At 48.3% G+C, this 17,321-nt stretch overlaps 1 protein-coding gene across 1 annotated transcript in view; it reads left to right on the top strand.

Moving 5' to 3' along the window:
* The window catches only part of SIL1 (SIL1 nucleotide exchange factor), a 71,607-nt gene that overhangs the window by 25,758 nt on the left and 28,528 nt on the right, over positions 1-17,321 (top strand). The window contains exons 2-5 of the mRNA XM_027665242.1: positions 1,847-1,967; positions 3,139-3,235; positions 5,555-5,746; positions 10,275-10,396. Coding sequence (XP_027521043.1) covers positions 3,206-3,235; positions 5,555-5,746; positions 10,275-10,396 — 344 coding nt within the window. The 5' untranslated portion in view covers positions 1,847-1,967; positions 3,139-3,205. The remainder of the gene's footprint in view (positions 1-1,846; positions 1,968-3,138; positions 3,236-5,554; positions 5,747-10,274; positions 10,397-17,321) is intronic.

Below are 17,321 nucleotides of genomic sequence, written 5' to 3'. Positions count from 1 at the left end.
AGGACCCAGGAAAACCACTGGCTCTGGGAGGGGAAGGACCCAGGAAAGCCACTGGCTCTGGGAGGGGAAGGACCCAGCTCGCCTTCTCTCCGGGGCGGTGTTTGTGTCCGCGGAGGAGGGACATGTCCTCGTGCATCCCTGTGTTACATCAGAACAGTTTGGGTTGGAAGGGACATTTAAGCTCATCTCATCCCACCCTCCACGGCAGGGACACTCTCCACCAGACCAGGTTATCATTTATTGTGTGTTCCTTGCTGGCAGACCCCTGTCTCTGTGTCTCCTAGACCAGGGAGAGGAGATGCAGTGTTGTCCTTTTCATGGGCACCCTACAAACTCCTTTCTGTCCCAGCTACAGCACCTGTGAGGGGCACAGCTCCTCCATCCTCCATTCCTGCAAAACTCACCTTTTCAGCGTGGGAAGATGCTCCTCTAGATAGACATGGGTTAAAGCTCCCATGTGCCACAAGTTAAAGGAACAGAAGGAGGTTTGGATCTGTCCAAAAAAAGTGGAAAGCACTTCAGATGTGGAGGAGGCATATCTGTCCTGTCCTTGCATAGTTTAAGGTGGGAAGATAATCACATCTGTCCCCTTGCATATCCAACCAATGCAACTTCCTATGGGCGGATGTGGTGGAGTGAAAGAGGAGCTATCAGAAATGCACCTTGTTGTAATTGGAAATCCTCCAAAATGGATTTTTATGGTTTTTCTAAATGCATGTGTACCTGCTGTGGGCTTTGAAATGTTTTTGTCTGAGTTGTGACAAACATCCCAGTCTTGTGTAGGAAGCACCAGGTCCTTTGATCAGGGAAATGTCTCTTTGGTCTTGAAGAGGGAGGGATCAATCCGGTCGTTCCCGAGACTAGAGCTTTTTGTCTTTGAGTACATGTATTTATTGTACAAAATAATTACCCTTGCCTTCACTTGCCTTTGGTGGGAGATGCTCCCTGTCTCCTGCATGCTGTGTTATGTTATCTGAGGTGTCTTTTGAGGTAAAAGATAAAGGAAAGGCTGAATAGGGACTTCTCATCAAGAGGGAGGAAGGTGAGCAGCTGTGTGTCTGTCTGTCCATCTGTGACAGCTGAGATCTCTGCAGTCATTCAGCTGCAGCCTCACTCTCCTAAACAAGCAGATTTCTTGCATCAAAAGAAGAAGCACCATCAAGAAGAAGCAACCAAATATTGCCTTCTCTCCACCCCATTGCTGGGCTGGCCACCAGGATGTGTTTGTGGTGAACTGTGACCAAGGAAAAACACTCTGAATTCCCCATCTTTTCTGTATTTAAAACCAAAGCTTAATGTATTCTGTGTATTTTTGTTGGCAGATAGTAGTGATCATATATTCCTTTTAATACAGTATTTCCAACCCAGCCCAGCCTTGATGTTCAGAGTACCTGGCTGGACTCTGCAGGATGCTTTGATTTCCCTTTGGCAGCTGCATTTTATGCCCCAATCAGCAACCAATTCCCCTTTCTCCATATAGTCTCCAAATCCACTCCTGTTGTGGAGTTTTAGTGCTCTCCTAGGAACTGGTGTGGGAGGGAGGAGGGAGCTGATGCTCTGCTGGGCTCAGGGTTCCACCTCTACTGTGGCTCAGAGCCAGCCTGGCAGCACAGAGAGAAGTTTGGTGGCTCAGGGTGGCATATCTGGGAGGGTAAAGCAGCACCTGTGGTTCAGAGGTGCTGCTGGAGGGGAGGGCATTTGGTGGTGGACATCCCACTCCTGCTCCTGGTGCAGGATGAGGCTTTTCTCCCTTTCTCTGAGGGAGGAGTGTGTGCCTTCAGCTCCCAATTCCTCACAAAGTTGGAACATTGCAGATGTTCTGAGATAACCCCACCTTTGTTTGCAGGTCAGGCTGTTCCTGCAGGGTCACACGTGAGGCTGAACCTGCAGACAGGAGAGAGAGAAGCCAAACTCCCAGACAGTGAAAATGGGAGAAGTGACACGAGAGAAGAGAGAAGAAGAAAAAGGTACAAGAGGTGCAGCAGGGTGGGTGGGCTGCAGGATTCATGCCTTTTATTAGAGGCTATGTTCCCTGGTGCACCCAATTACTGTCTCTTCCTGAGACTTAATTGCTGATTCAGGAGTTCAGCAGTGCTCAAAACGGAGCCCTGTCCTTTGTGATCCCTTCAGGATGGCAGTGGAAGTGCCCTCAGTGCACATTCAGAGACACCCTCATGGCTTCTCATGCCACGACACCGAAACTAAATTGGCAGTGTGGCTTCTTTAAATGAGATTTAGTCCTTTGTAATATCTGCAGCAGTTGGTCTGAAGCTGCTTTCTGAGCTCAGCCCCTGGGGACAGCTGTGAGGGGCTGTGTGACCTGAGCCAGGTGCCCTGTTCCAGCTGGGAGCAGGATCCCAGCTTTCCCTGGCCCATCAGACACTGCCATGGTCTCCAGGGATCACACTGCCTTCCTGCACCCACGCTGTTAAATGTGTTCTAAACATTTCACTGGCGCTGACTTTCCCCTTGGCACCCTCCTAACCAAGACAGGTTTAGTTTCTGTGGGGAATCTCTTTCCTGAAGTGTGTGGGATTTCCCACTTCTTTCCTCGCTCTCCCACTGACTCCTGCTCAGGGCATGGAGATGCTCTTTATCTTCATGATGCCTCAGCAGCTGGATTTCCTTTTTATCCATGCAAGAGTCATTGTGGCCCAGATAAACCCTCCTTGAACCAATGAGAAAGGCATAATGAGCACCACAACATGGTTTTTAGCATTTCTATGTGATTTCTGTGTGGATTTACCCTTGCCCTGACTCATGATGCTTATCAGAACTTCAGCTGAAATCTCCAGGTTAAAGCTTGCGACTCCTTAGCAATGATTTATTGTCACAGGGGTGCTTTCTGTATTACAACATGAAATTCTGAGGCATAAATTAATCAGCTATTTTTATTGTGTTAGAACTTTAGATTTTGGATCAGAGGGTTTGATTACAGAGCCTTTCTTGATTGCCAGGGTGAGGTGTGTGCAAACCACTCACAGAATGCAGCACTCAGACTAATCTTTTCTTGAGTGTGGTGGTTTTTTAATCCCTTTCCTCCTGCCCTTAGCCATTGCTAGTATGTCACAGTGAAAATAGTATAGATGCAGTTGTTTACTCAAAACATGTTCTGGTTTGTTTTGTTTCTTCTGCAAGACTGGGCAAGGTGGATGTCGATGCAAATTCATTCACGTCCCAGGAGCTCAAAAAGGCCTTGGCGAAAATGAAGGAAAGTGAGAAGGCAGAAAGGAAGGTAAGGAGAGAGTTCCCTGTTTGTAAAGCAATGCAGGGCTGTGAACACACCCTGTGTTACACATTGCAGAAATATGATGGTTAAAGTGATTGCTTGGGAAAATACTGGGCAAACTAATCTGGTGAATATGAACCTAAAATACCATTGCTAACCTGTCAGTGATACAGTTCCCTGCCTTTTCTGTATGATTTGATAATTCTGTGAATGGTTTGGGTTGGAAGACACCTTAAAGATCATCTCTTTCCAACCCCCTGCCATGGGCAGGGACACCTTCCACTAGCCCAGGTTGCTCCAAGCCCCATCCAACCTGGCCTTGGACACTTCCAGGGATCCAGGGGCAGCCACAGCTTCTCTGGGCAACCTGATTTATTTATTCAACTGCTGCTTGATTCACAAAAATGTCTGCAGACCCCAATGTGGCCAGATTGCAGTGTGACAGTATTTATAAAGGGAGTTCCTTTCCCTGTTACTACTCTCCTTGCTTTAGGTTTCCAATCTCATGTCCTGGGTAGCAAAACCCAAGAGGCCGTGGTGAAGCACAGGCTGAAGTTTCCTTACACAAGCTCCAATCCAAAGTAAAATAGAATAGAAGTGCTGCTTTCAGCCCTCTCCAGGCTTGGAACGGTCCCCAGCCACTGGTGGGATGATATGTGACTCCTCAGGGGAGTCACAGCCTCTTTGCCCTCTCCCCCTCAGCAGCATTTCCTTAGGCCTTCACTGCTCCTGCTGCCTTGGTATTGGCTCAGTTGAAGGACAACTGCAGTAGAATTCAAGGCTCTGAAGTCTTGAAGTCAGAGTAAGGCTTCTTTCCCCTTATGAGGCAGCAGGGCAGTATTTCATTTGCTCTAAGATTATTTCATTGTTGCTGGAAATGAGGATCATTGAAATGCAAAAATTAGCCATGCTCTATTACATGAAAATAAGCCATATTTTAAACCCCCTGTTAGAATAGCTTTTGTCCCATCAACTGGGCTAAAAGCAGCTACATCTAATGGACCTAAAGTATTCCATTTACAGTCACTCCTGCAGGGAGCAAATTCATCCTTGAAGGAACTGTGTCAGAGGAAATTCAGTTACACTGAGCCTGTGCCCGTCTGTGCTCGGGCAAAGGCAGTTTGGAGTGGTTGGGGTGGGGGTGGCACTGTGTGTGGTACCTGTGGTAAACTGGCCAGCAATCATTAGACTGACAGCTTTCACTTCCATTGCTCACTTCCCCCGATGGCTCCAGCCCTTGGCTTCTGTTACTGTGTGAGGAGCAGAGCAGTGCTTGCAGGGGACTGGGGCTCGTGGAAACCCTCCAGTTGGGGGTCACTCCAGGGTACAAACATGGCTTGGTATTTGTGTTTGTGATGAATCCCTTTCAAAAGGGTCTTTCTGGCTTTCTCCTGCTCTAGGGAAGCCCAGCTCCAGCCTGGCCTCTCTGCTTCATCCATGCCCTGCAGCACCAGGCTCTGTCCCCGCCTGTCCCAGTGCCACCAGTGCTCCTGTGACTCTGGGGCTCTCCTAGATCTCTGACAGATCATTTTCCTTCTCACCACATGCCTTTTGTCAGCTCTCTTGGTTTGTGGCAGCGCTTGGGGTGCTGTTACTACCAGAGAGATGAGCCCTGCTCAGGACAGGCTGTCCCCTGGCCAAGCCCCCTGGCCTGACACTTCAGCTACCCCCAGCTTATCACCACTCCTTCTGCTTCCCTTTCTGACAGCTTCTGTCCCCACAGTGAGTGCACCTTTCCCTGAGAGATAAAACCATCCTGGAACGTTGGGATGACAAAAGCATCTTCATCCGTGTCCGAGCAGATCTGCTTGATGTCACTGGCATGGAGTCACTGGGCACTTCAGGCTGGATGGGACCTCTGGAGCTTTCCAGCCCCATCTCCAGCTCCAGGCAGGGTCAGCTGTGGGATCAGAGAGGTTGCTCAGGGCTTTTTCTAGTCAGATCTTGAGAACATCCACTTGCAGGCAAACAGAGAACAGCAATGCTGCCTCTGGGCCCCATGCACTGGAAGGACATGGGATATAGAAATGGTGTACAGATGTAGAAATGGTGTATAGATGTAGAAATGGTGTAGAAATGGTGTATAGACCTAGAAGTGGTGTACAAAGCCCTGGTGCTCACTGGTGCTGCAGGTATGTCACAGATAACTGGGTTCCTGGGCTTCTCAGAAGGACCCTCCAATGCTGCCCCTGCATCTCTGGTGCACAGCACTAAACCCATTGGCATGGACAGCCAGGTTCCCCTTGTAAATTTGAGGCTGGAATTTCTTTCTGTGTCTGTCTTGTCTCCTATCTTCACATGTGGTTTCCTCCTCCTGCTTTCAAGGCTCAAGAGGAAGAGGTGAGGAAGAAGTTCCGGCCCATAGAGCAGCTGAAGGAGGAGTTTGAAAAGCTGAACATGAAGATGGAAACAGATTATGAAATTATGGTTAAATTAATCAGCAAATTCAACAGTTCTGCCTCCACGTTGGATGAAAAAGTAGCAGCCCTTTATGATCTCGAATACTATGTTCACCAGGTAACAAGAATGCATTAGTAACTACCGTGTAAAATCCAGGGGATGTGGTGTCAGAAACGGGGGTTTATTTTTCTTATCAGTATCAGGTAATACAAATTGCTTAATTACCATAATCCTGGGACAATAACAGACAGCAGAGGGCTAGTGCAGGCTTATTTTATATCCAGGTTTGAATTAATCATTGCTTGTGCCAGGAGCCAGAAGTTTCCTAGGGGCTGCCTGGTCTGTTGTCTGTTCTCAGGTGGGTTTTCTTGTCCTCTCTTTTTCTTCTTTTATCTGCTTAATGTTGCAAAATGGGGTTTTATATGCCATATTTGGGTAAGTAGAGTGGTGGCTGCTAAGAAAATAATTATTTTCTTGCTGCTTCCATGGAAAGCTGCCGTGGTTGCAGGTATGTGCCCTTATATCAGTTCACAGGGAATGTTTTCAAACCAAGTAGGCAACAACCACCTAAAAACCTCTATTTTGTCTTGGCTTGAGTAAGCAGTGGCATGTAGAGCCTCACTGTGCTAATTAGCTCTGTGTGAGGGTGAATATATTTCCTGAAGTCTTTCTTCCTCAGATTTGGGCTCACACTTTTCCCCCCTCCCTCTGATCTCTCTTGCTCTGCTCTCAGCTGACACATTTCTACCTCTCCTTGGCCACAGCTGCAGGCACAGAGCTCTCCTCCCTTGGGCGTGGTGCCTTCTCTGGTGCCACCCCTAGGTGGGTGTCTGGGCATCGAGGCTCTGTTCTGCCTCATGGGAAAGGACTTGGCTTCTCCCTCCCCAGTGACTGGGATAGTTGGGAATGGTCCGGGAGAGTTTCCAGTGTCACTTTGTCATTTCAGAGTGTGAATGGGACAACTCTTGGGAGGTGCCCTTTCACTGGAATGTCATTTGTTAAACCAAATGTGGTACTTAAGGGGGAGATAGCTGAAGGAATGTGTTGCTGAGAGAGAGAGTCCATATGCCAGCTAATAGAAGTGTTATTTCCAGGGCTCTTTGTCCTGAATTTCACACTAAATCCCTGTCCTGGGCATGCAGAAGTTTTTGTGCTGTTTGTTCTCCCTGCTTTTGTTTCACTGGTGGCATCCACCTGACTCAGAGGATAAGTGTGAACAATGGTTGCCCAAAGAGCTTCATATTTGTACTCAGGGCTAATCCTGCCTGGTTAAGGGTTCGCTGAAAAGCCACCCCCAAACACCCTGGGATGCTTCAGATTCCAGTGTAAGGATCTGCACTATTCCAGCATAAAATCCCACCTGCTTGTTGTAGCACAGGATGGGGCAAACAATTTCAGATTGGTGAGAGGAGCAGGGACTGGAGCATCAAAGGGAACCACATCCAGCATCAAAGGGGTCAGAAAGGGGGACTGGCAGGGAGGCTGGCGGGAGCACAGAGGGCTCCTTTGTGCCGTGATCACAGCGCTGCTCTGTGCCCGCGCTGTCGGGGCAGATGGCTGGGCAGCACCTTCTCATCAGGCAGGAAGCTGATAAGAAATATGACTTGTCTCTAAGCCAGCATGGCTTTTCCTCCTCTTTCTTCTTCCAGTCAGTTGAATGCGTCCAGAGCATTATCTCTGCTTGGGACTGACTTTAGCGGCACTGGCTTAATGTAATTACTGAACAGCAGCCAAATGTGCTTGTGCCGCATAACCCTGGAAGGGCTGAACTGTCAGGAGTGCTCTGCAGTGAGTCCCAGCTGAGGGAGGACAGGGATCCTTGCAGGTGTGGCTGGCCCAGGGCAGCTCCCACCTCATGTGGGACCAGTGACGGCTCTGCTGGTCCTGCTTCCCCCATCCTCCCTCTGAACGGTGACGTGCCATGGCTCTTGATAACTGTTTGGCTCCCGGCCATCCTGCTGCTGCCTCCGGGGCACAGAGTGCCCTGTCGAGTGGAAAATGCCATGCCCTGGAGGGTGTGCAAGCACAGGATGCTCCCTGCTCCGTGGTGTGGTCATGAGCCCCCCGGAGCAGCGGGATGTGAAGCAGTGTGTGGCTCCGAGCGCGCTGCAGGGAGCAAAGGAGCCGCAGCCGGTGCCCAGCCCATGGAGAGATGCTCTCCCCTGCTTTTGAAGAGTCAGCCCAAGGGCTCTGTGTTTGCTCAGATTTGTGTTGCCAGCTCTGGTTTGCTTCTCCTCGGTCAGGATTCCACTTGGCATGTTCGGGAGCTCATCTTGGAGAAGGGGCAGGAAGGTTTGGCTTGCTGAGTTATCTGTAATGCATAAAACCAAATGCAAATGTGAGGAGGGCAGAGCGTAACTCATAAACAGCATTCATGGTGCTTGCACAGCCGTGTGCGGAGCCAAGACCCGTTCTCAGGCATTGCAGCCTCTTTCTCTCAATTATTTACTCTCCTTATCTTCCTCTCTCCCCTCCTCTGACATGCTGCACCATCTCTCAGTGCTAATTTCCTCTCCATCTCCTACAGTTGACACGCTGCTTTCCCTTGCTCTTGTTTCCTAATGTTTTCTCTCTCACCTTCCTTCCCTATTTTCTTTCTCCACCGATTCAAAGCTGCTCCCTGAATAACTGCTGTCATATTTGCTCTTCTCCCATCCCTCTCCTCTCCCACTTTGCCTGTGTACTTTACTCAAGAGCTCTTTTGATCTTTGGTTTTCCTTCTGTGCCGATTCCAGTGGACTGAAGCGAGGCACGAGCTGCTGCCTCACAGCATCTGCCGCTCCCCAGAGAGGTTAATGCCTTCAAGTTGTTAAGTTTGGGGATTTTGTTGGTTTTAAAACGGTGGCTGAGGGAAGGAGCTCTCACAACAGGCCCCAGTTAAAAAAGATAAACACATCTTCAAAACAGGCTCTACAGCACAATTTATATTCTGCAGCTGAGGTGTCTCACTGGCGCTGGAGCCGGTCTGAAGGACTGTGCTGGTGAGGTTACAGTGGGGGTTGGTTTTCCCACACCTGATGCAGGATGCAAACTCCTGCCTGTCCATTGTGCAGAAGTCAACGTCCGATTCCAGCCTTAAAACAGTTTCTACAGAGGCTGAGCAATAAAAGGACCCACTGACAGCTGAAATTAGGTTGCTGCATAGATTTCTTTGTAGACAAAGGTGGATCTGCAGAAAAGTGAGAGTTCTGACAGGCCCGGTTTATAGGGACAGTTAAAAGAATGGGATCTGAAAGGATACAAAAGCTGCTGCAAATCCTGAATCAGCCCCAGCAGACCTGCAGAGACCAGCCTTGCAGAGGAACAGCAAGTGGTGGGTATTGTCCCAGTGGGGAGCAGAGATGAGCTGGAGCTCCCCAGGTCCTGCTTTGGTTGGGAATAACATACCCGTAGGACATAAAGCTTCTTCCTTCTCTTGGGTACCTAAAATACCTGACTTATGGCCAATTTTGGTGAAGGTACATGGTTGGATAAATATAACACTGAGCATGAAGTCATGGTTCACCAGAAGAGCGTTCCAGCTGGAGCATGGTGCTGGAGCCTGACATACCCTGCAAGCCTTGTGGCACTTGTCCTGTCCCACCCCATCAGGGGGTCTCTTTGCCTAGCTGATAACTCATTTTTATATTCTGTTCCCATCCACCAATGATTGCTGTTTTCTCCCTGTCTTTCAGGGAGAAGAAATGTCGAATTTCTAACCCTGATTTTTTGCACAGGCAGTTCTGAGTGTTCATCAGATCCCCTTTTAAACTGCAAAAAAAAAAAAAAAAAATCCTTGAATACCAAAATGCATTGATTTGACTTTGGATTGAATTTTGTACTTGAAGCACTTTGTGCTGTTTCTCTAAATTTTGTTTGCAAGCACTCAGAGCCTTTTCTGATCTCCTCTCCAGGAGCAGATACCCACTGGGACTGTGCCTGGTTAGCCCCAGATCTGGTTAGAGTCAAAGGCTGATGAATCCCCCACCAATGTGTAAACTTTTTCCTTACTGGCAGTTAGTCTAATATTTTTTGTTTTAGAAAAATAATTTCTCGGGCTGCCCTGAGGGGAAGTTCCTGGCTGGCTCCTCCAAGCAGGGACTGGCTTTTTCTTTCCTTGCCCACATGAAGTTGTTGATGGTATTCATGGAAAATTCCCAGAACTGCCCGTGCTCCTCACCCCAGGCAGCACAATGTGTACTGTTGGTGCTGATAGGCTCCTAAACACCCCTGACTCCTGGTGGTACAATTGCAGCATCAATTAATTAATTGCATTTCCAATCGTGGGGTTCCCTGGGTTCCCAGTAAAGACCTGCTCAGGTGAGAGAGCAAAGAGCTGGAGTTTTCTGATCAGATGTACCGAATTTTTGACCTGAGTTACCAGAATTCATGTCAGGAACAGTTTTGGTAGCTATAATCAAAGTATTTGAGTTTCCAGCAATGCCTTCTGTGTGTGGCAAAGCCACCCATCAGGACACTGTGCCTCTGCAGCCATGACATCGTGGCAGGATTGTACAGAATTCAGCCACAGCCGCTCCCTCTGAATTTTTAATTGCTTTTGAAACTGTGCTGGTTGGACCAGGAGGGAAGGGATGCTGTGCTCTCTGAGGGGAGGTGCTCTCCAGGAGCTGGGGGTTCGTGCTGATGGGGACCTGCTCTCTCCCAGGTGGACAATGCCAAGGATTTCCTGTCCATGGGAGGGCTCCGGCTGGTGATCGAGGGGCTGAACAGCTCCGAGGCGGCGCTGAAGGAACACGCTGCCTTTGTCCTGGGAGCCGCCCTGTCCAGGTGAGCCCCGGCCACCCCGGGACACCAGGTGGGCTCTGTGCCTCTCTTTGTCTCTCTTGTTTTATTTCTGAGAGCAGATACTGAGAGCTTCTCTTGGCGTGTGACACACCACATTGTCTTATCCCCCAAAATTGTCTTCTCCCCTTTCCTTACCACACCCCTTACCCTGCTCTTCTCCTCAGTCCATCCTCATCCAGCTCGTTAGACTTACCCAGAGTGATTTGGTGTTGAATCTATGGTTGTTTCTTGATTTTCCTAGGCTCTTTGTTTGTAAAAAGTCCAAGGGGGGATAATTCTACCTCCCTCCTCTCCCCTTGACAGCCCTCTCTTGGGGGAGATCTGAAGGAGGGTGCAGTTACAACCGCCACCTTTCTCCCTCCTATTCCTTTTTCCTGTGCTGCTTTAGGATAGCAAGATGCTGGCTTCAGAAATATAGCAACTGCCATGGTCTTTGGAGGGGGGTTTTAGCCCCACAGACCTGGTACCTCTGACACCAAAGGGGAATGGGGTCAGCAGGGTGAGTCAGGAGGAGACTGGCCTGCAGGATATTGCAGGTTCAGGGGAAGGAGCCCAGTCTGGCTCATGCTGGGACATCACATTTAGTTCTTCAGGTGGTGCCATGTGGGCTCCATTTGCTAGGTACCCTTTTAGTTTTATGGGGTTTGGGGCTTTGTGGGGTGTGCATTGAGAGGTGCAGAGGCTTTAGAAATGCATTGTATGGTCCCAAACTCCAGGTTCAGAAGTGCAGAGTGCAGATTGAAAGTCAGGACTGTTTTATCTGCATATTTCCACACCTGAAAGTATAGTTGCCTTTTCCAACATCATAAATTATTTATAGCTGAGTCTAATACACGGTGCACACATTTCTTTGGCAATCTTGTGTCTGATGCAGTTGGCTCTCAGTGTGTGTAAGGTCACACAGCCTCATGGACAGGAGCAGGTACCCAGATTTACACCAGGAAGGGGTCCAGCTGCTGGCCTGAAGCAGAGCCTGACTCACTGATCACTATAAGATATGCCCTTACACATCAGAAACACAGACCTGCTCTTCATATTCTGGTGTATCCTAATGTTGGAAACAATATTGGAATGGTTTCCTCAGGGTCTTCAGTTGCACATAGACTCTTAATTTTATGTTTCATACAGCGAAGATTATGAAGAGGATCTGGAAACCTTTGCAGGTAACTTGTGAAATAACAGGAGCTGTTAAAGAGCTTCTTTCCAGATGTAGCTGACATGTCATGGTCTCAAGACTCAAAAAAATTCATTGTCACATCATATGACGTGTAGCAGTGGCCACGAGAGTCATGCTTTTGTGTAGCATTCCTCACTCGAGTGCAAAGGCCTTTCCTTGGACAGAAACAGCCTCTTGTCTGATATGACTCAACTGCTGCTTCAGAAACTTTTAGACCTTTTTTCTTTGAAGGACATTCTGGCAGATGGTGATTTTGAGTGGTTTGGATGGTACATTATCTGAGAGCTCTGTTCCAAAATATGAAGAATATTATGCCTGAGCTTGGGTTTGCTTTTTTTCCCCTTGCTGTCCTTAAGCTTTCTCAATAGACACCTACATGCCAACTTGTCTGCTGTGTGCTCTCTGCTTAATTTATTTGTTCATACATTTTCTCAGCTTACTCCATGCTCTAGTTAAACTGTCAGGGGCATTTCAGGTACTTCACATTAAGCATTTCCTGATGTCTCGTGTTTTTCTGAGGGCTTGTTGTTTATTTCTTTCACACATGGCTGTTCCTAGGAGCCTTGGTTAGGGGGTAGGACTTTCCAGTAAATTCCCAGAGGTGTCACAGTTCACTGGGCTGTAGGGACATGATCTGCTTGTGTGCCTGGGGATGGTGTCAGATCCTGCACTGGATGCTGAGCTGTGCCTGGGCTAGAGGTGATGCTCTGCTGCTCACCAAATGGGTCTGTGGCCACCTCCTGGGTCTCTTCAGCCAGGCTGGCTCAGGCCAGCGGTTCCAAGCCAGGCAAACATTCCCAGAGGAAAATCATGGCATGATGATAGCAGCTCCACAGCCTGGCATGGGAGGTCAGTAACTCCTGGCACAGCTCAGGCTGGAGGAGGGAGTTTGGCTGTAGGCAAGTGTTTAACACAGGAGGAAACCACTGGACATAGAGTGATCTCTGACGTGCTTGGGTCACATCCAGAGCTTTTCAACTCTTAAAAATACCCAGGACTTCTCCAGATTTGCAATGTCCTTAGCTCTGATCAGGTAGTGAAGCAGGTAAGGGATGGAGCAATGAGCTGCAGCACCCAGGTCTGGCCTGCACACAGTCCTGCCAGGACCTGGCTCACAGGTCTGGCTGTGCTGAAAGCCCATTTGGGATAAAAGGGTTTTCCAGGGGATCAGCATCTTGAGCCAACAGGCCAGGTGGCTGGCCAAGACTTGGATCAGCAAAGGCAGGAGGAGGAGGAAAAGGCACACCAAGGCCAGCTCAGGATTTCTCCTTCGTGATATTGCTCCTATTTATTTGGCTTAAACCAGACTTGAAAAGCAGCTGCAGCACAGTGTGATTTGGGCCTCAGGGCACAGGGTCCTGGGGTCCAGCTGCCAGGATCTGTCCTCCCAGCATCCATATCTGCCTCTCTGAGCCTCTACCACAGGAGATGGTGACCTGACAGGGAAGAAATCAAGGTTTTATCTCTTGTTTCTCTTATACGTCCTTCACTTTAGGCATTTGGGTTTGAATCGCTGAGTCTGTGACCAAATCAAACATCGTTCCAGCTGGTGGAGTTCTCTGAGCAGTGCCCTTATTGCAACTCTAAAACCTCATCACAGTCTTACTGTTTTTAAACCTTTAACAAAAATGTTTTCTGTTCTGCAGTTTGCAAAAGTAAACTTCATTTGAACAATCCTCAAGTGCTCTGATTGGAAATAAAAGTTAAATGTGCTAACAAAAATAATTGCTAGGCATGTGGGGTTGTACATTTAGGTATCCATAATTCACTAACAGTGTATGCCAATACACAACATTATCTGGATTTCCAGTGATTGCATTAGCATAAAAGCATGTTAGCATTTATCCTGTGGTACTAACATTTAAATATATATAAGTATGAAATATTAAGATACAGCATTCTGGAGGCAAGTGAAACTACTGTCTCTAAAATGTTCTTGCATATTTTGAAGGTACACTCCAGTATCTTCAGATGACAATCAGCATTCGCACCATTGGGTCCCAACATTACAAAAATGTCAGTGTTTTATGCAAAGAGGAGCTATATTAAGCTAAAAAAGATTGCTGATGAGAGAAGTGTCTTCTGATGTCCTCTGAGCTATTTACAGGCAGCATCTCCCTTTGTTCATGGCACAGCCAGGCCTCTGCGCAATCTGTATCTCCACGTTTCACAAGACTGGAAATGTGAGCCAGAAAGGATTATGCTTGTGATTAAAACCTCCATTTTTAAAAACTTTACCTTCAGGAAACGTTTTTCCACACCAATAATTTGACCATTTTAGTATTTTGTAATAAAAGGATTTTTGTAATCCGTTTAGAAGGGGAATAATAATTTATGTTGAATGCATTCTTGAAGCTTTATCCCAAATGCTCCCCGTGCGCTTAGGGGTGAGTTGGAGGTGAGGATGGAGAAAAGTTAAGCTGTGGGACCTTCAAGGCAAAGGGAAGCAGTTTGTACTTCATTGGGAGAGGGCAGAAGGTGAGATTTTGGCCTGACCAAAGTGGGGAGCTGGGAGGAAAACCCCTTGTGCAGCTGCAGTGAGAGGCTCATGGTGTTTTGGCCAGTCCTTTAAAAACCCATGTGCTGTTCTGATGGGGTGGCTGGGGACAGGATGTCACACTGATGGTCCAAGCTGGTGTTTGCCCTAAGGCCTAGGGCACAGGGCAGTCCCAGCACAACCTCTGCCCACAAACCCAGCACTGCTGTGGTCTCGCTGTTCCCTTTGGCCCTGAGAGCTAAAACAGGACTTGATGAAGGCTCAGGAGTAAACTCATTCCAAACATCATCGTGCAGCAGCACTCAGGAGTTGTCTAGAGGTGGATTGTCTTAACCATTTCCCAGAAGATTAAACCCCTTAAACAATGTCCATGTGCATCCTGAACATCCCAATAACCATTATTTGTGTTACCCAGTTCTGAGGCTCATTGAGAGCTTGCACCACTTTGGTAAAGGAAGGAGAGGCATAAACCATGTATCTGCTTCTCAAGAGAAGCCCAAAAGAGGCTCCCCAAGTGATGGGCTCCGTTGCCTCCTGCACAGTGCTGGGCTGGGGTGTCACAGCAATGCTCAGCATTGTGGGGTCCAGGTGGTTTTAGTTCTGCTTTCCCATCTTCTTTTCTTAGGGAAAAAGGATGGGAGAATGCTGTCCCCTTGCTCTGTCCATCAGTACCTTGGTGGTGTCCATTCTCCCAGGGTGCCTGACTTCCATGCTCTGCTGGAGAAGCACCAGCTTCTTCAGGATGTGTCTGTCAAGAGGAAAGAGCTTCCACCAGATTTAATGGTTTTGAGCCAGGTCCAGCTGTGCAATGAAACTGGTTGGCACTCTCTGCTGTTAAATAACATTAGGGCCCAAGCAATAAACCCAGGAAAAGTAAAATTAAAGACCTTGCTTCGATGCTGTCTTGTAAGGACATAAGAATTTCTGGGCAGAGAAATAAATCTAGTTAGCTTAACAAGCACTGTCCCTACCCATTTATTTCAAATCCGTCTTCATCCCTTCCTCCTCCAGCTTCCCCTTTACATCCTGCAGTCTTTGCCCATCTCTTTATTAATTTTCCCTGATTTTTTCAGTGGCCCTGTTTGCCCACACCATGTGTTTGCCATGTCCCACTCGCAGTAATTCCAGCTCCACTCCTTGCCCGCTTGTAATTTCTTGCTTTGTAGGTTGTCTCTTCTATTTTTATTTGAACTCCTGACTTGTGTGGAGTTATCAGCCTCACTGCACTTAATTTCAAATTAATTTGATTGGGTCACCTCAATTTTTTTTCTGTAACGATAATGAACTCAACCTATTTAGCCTTCCCCCATTATGAATAACCTTAACAAAAACTGCAGTGCGGTATAAATGAGTGTTTCATCATTGTGGTTAATTACACAGAAGAATAAATCCCTAAACATTTTTCAGCCTCTGAAATCTAACAAGGAAGTGTAATTAACAATTAAAGAGTAAACTGCCATCCTTGTGCTCTCTGGAAGACTGGGAGAGAAAAGTCTAGAATGGAAGGTTTGCCCCTGGGTTTTGGGGGGAGTTGAAATGCTGGGGAAGTGCTGGTGTCTGGAAGCAGCAGGTGCAGCTGTGCTGGGTCAGGTCCTTGTGTGACCAAATCAGGCCAGGTTCCTGCAACTGCTGGAGAGTTGACAAGGTGGGATGGACATCTTGGCCTCACTCTGTGGGACTGGTTTTAGTCCAAGGATGTTGTCCTTTCTGTAAAGGATGGGAATTCTGGAGTGAGTGATCGCATCCAGGGGGTCTGGGTTGGGCAGGTGGTGCGAGAGAGGTGGGCAGAGAGGCTGAGCAGTGAGGATGCAGATGATGAAGGTGGAGTGTTTGGCCTCACATCACACCTGGGCAGTGAGTGGACCCGCCCGGCTCCCCCAGCACTGAGATCCATTGGGTTCTCCCAGTTATCCCAGGGCTCCGCCTCAGCAGTACAGATGGCTCCTGCTGTCCCAAGACCTGTGTGTGGTGTCCTTCCCTGAAGACCCAGCCCCCAGACCCGCTGGTGCTGCCTGGGGCCATGGCAGGGATCGGATCAGGAGCACTGGGAAGCTGCCCTGGCAGAGCTCAGCAGTGGCCTCTCCTTAGCAGGGAGGGTGGTGACACAACCTGCAGGAAGAACTCATCACAGCCAGGTCATGCATTATATAAAACATGTTGTTTCTGTCTCCTCGTGTTTAGTAAATGCTCTGTGCTGCAGCCTTGAGTTATTGTGGGGGTTTCCATTTAAAATACACAGTCAGGCTGGTTGCTTAATCACTTTCTGCCACAAAAAACCAGCCCAAACTTGCTATTTCTCAGTGCAGACCTGTTTCCACAGCTGGACACAACATGTATTCCTCTGTCTCTTCAGCCACTATTTATTCATCCTACTTGCTCTCCAACTCCCTGGCAGGAGGGTGGAGCCAGGTGGGAGTTGGGCTCTGCTCCCAGGGAACAAGCAGCAGGACAAGAGGAAACGGCCTCCAGTTGTGCCAGGGGAGGTTTAGATTGGATATTAGGGAAAGTTTCTTCACTGGGTTGTCAAGCACCAGAACAACCCTGGAGGGATTTAAAAGATGTGCAGATGTGGCACTGAGGGACCTGGTTTAGCAGTGTGGTGTGAGATTAACGGTTAGACCTGATGATCTTAGATGTCTTTTCCAACCCATATGATTCTATGTTCTCTGTTTATCCTTTTATTGCAGCCTGTGCACTCAGCTAATGGCTTCACAAGCTTCAAAGGTTTTCCTCGCTAACCACCCACATTATTTTCCTGACCTGCTGTGACTTTCCCATGTTGTGCATTCTCCGCTTTCCCTCCAAGCAATAGGTGCAAAAGGCTCCACAAAGAGGAGGCATCTGCCTGTGCTCTTTAATCAGGGTGTGCAGGAGGCTGTGGCAGCCCATTGTCCTGTGTTTCAGAAGGGAGGTAGAGAAAGTGCATTGAGTAGAACAAGGAAGCAAAGAATGGGATATGAACAATGAGAGAGGAAATGCAGGATGCTCGGTGACGTACCTGCTCCCAGAGGGTTTGGGGTGGACAGCACTGAGCCAACCATTACAGCTATTGTCTGAGCTCCTGTGGGAGGATGCAGATCCCATCTCCTCCTCTGTAGGTCCCGCTGTGTGCCCCCTCCTCTGCCTTCCTGATTGTGGCTTTTGTTGGATTTAATTGCTGACAGGCTGCACACAGCCAAAATGCAAAGCCAGGCTTGGGGCTGAATGGCAGTGGCAGAAATGGGCTTTTGGAG

This window comes from Corapipo altera, unplaced genomic scaffold, assembly GCF_003945725.1.
Source record: "Corapipo altera isolate COAL_440 unplaced genomic scaffold, ASM394572v1 111, whole genome shotgun sequence".
Taxonomy (NCBI): domain Eukaryota; kingdom Metazoa; phylum Chordata; class Aves; order Passeriformes; family Pipridae; genus Corapipo; species Corapipo altera.
The sequence above is the reverse complement of the archived record's forward strand: the minus strand, read 5'-3'. Positions and strand labels throughout refer to the sequence as shown.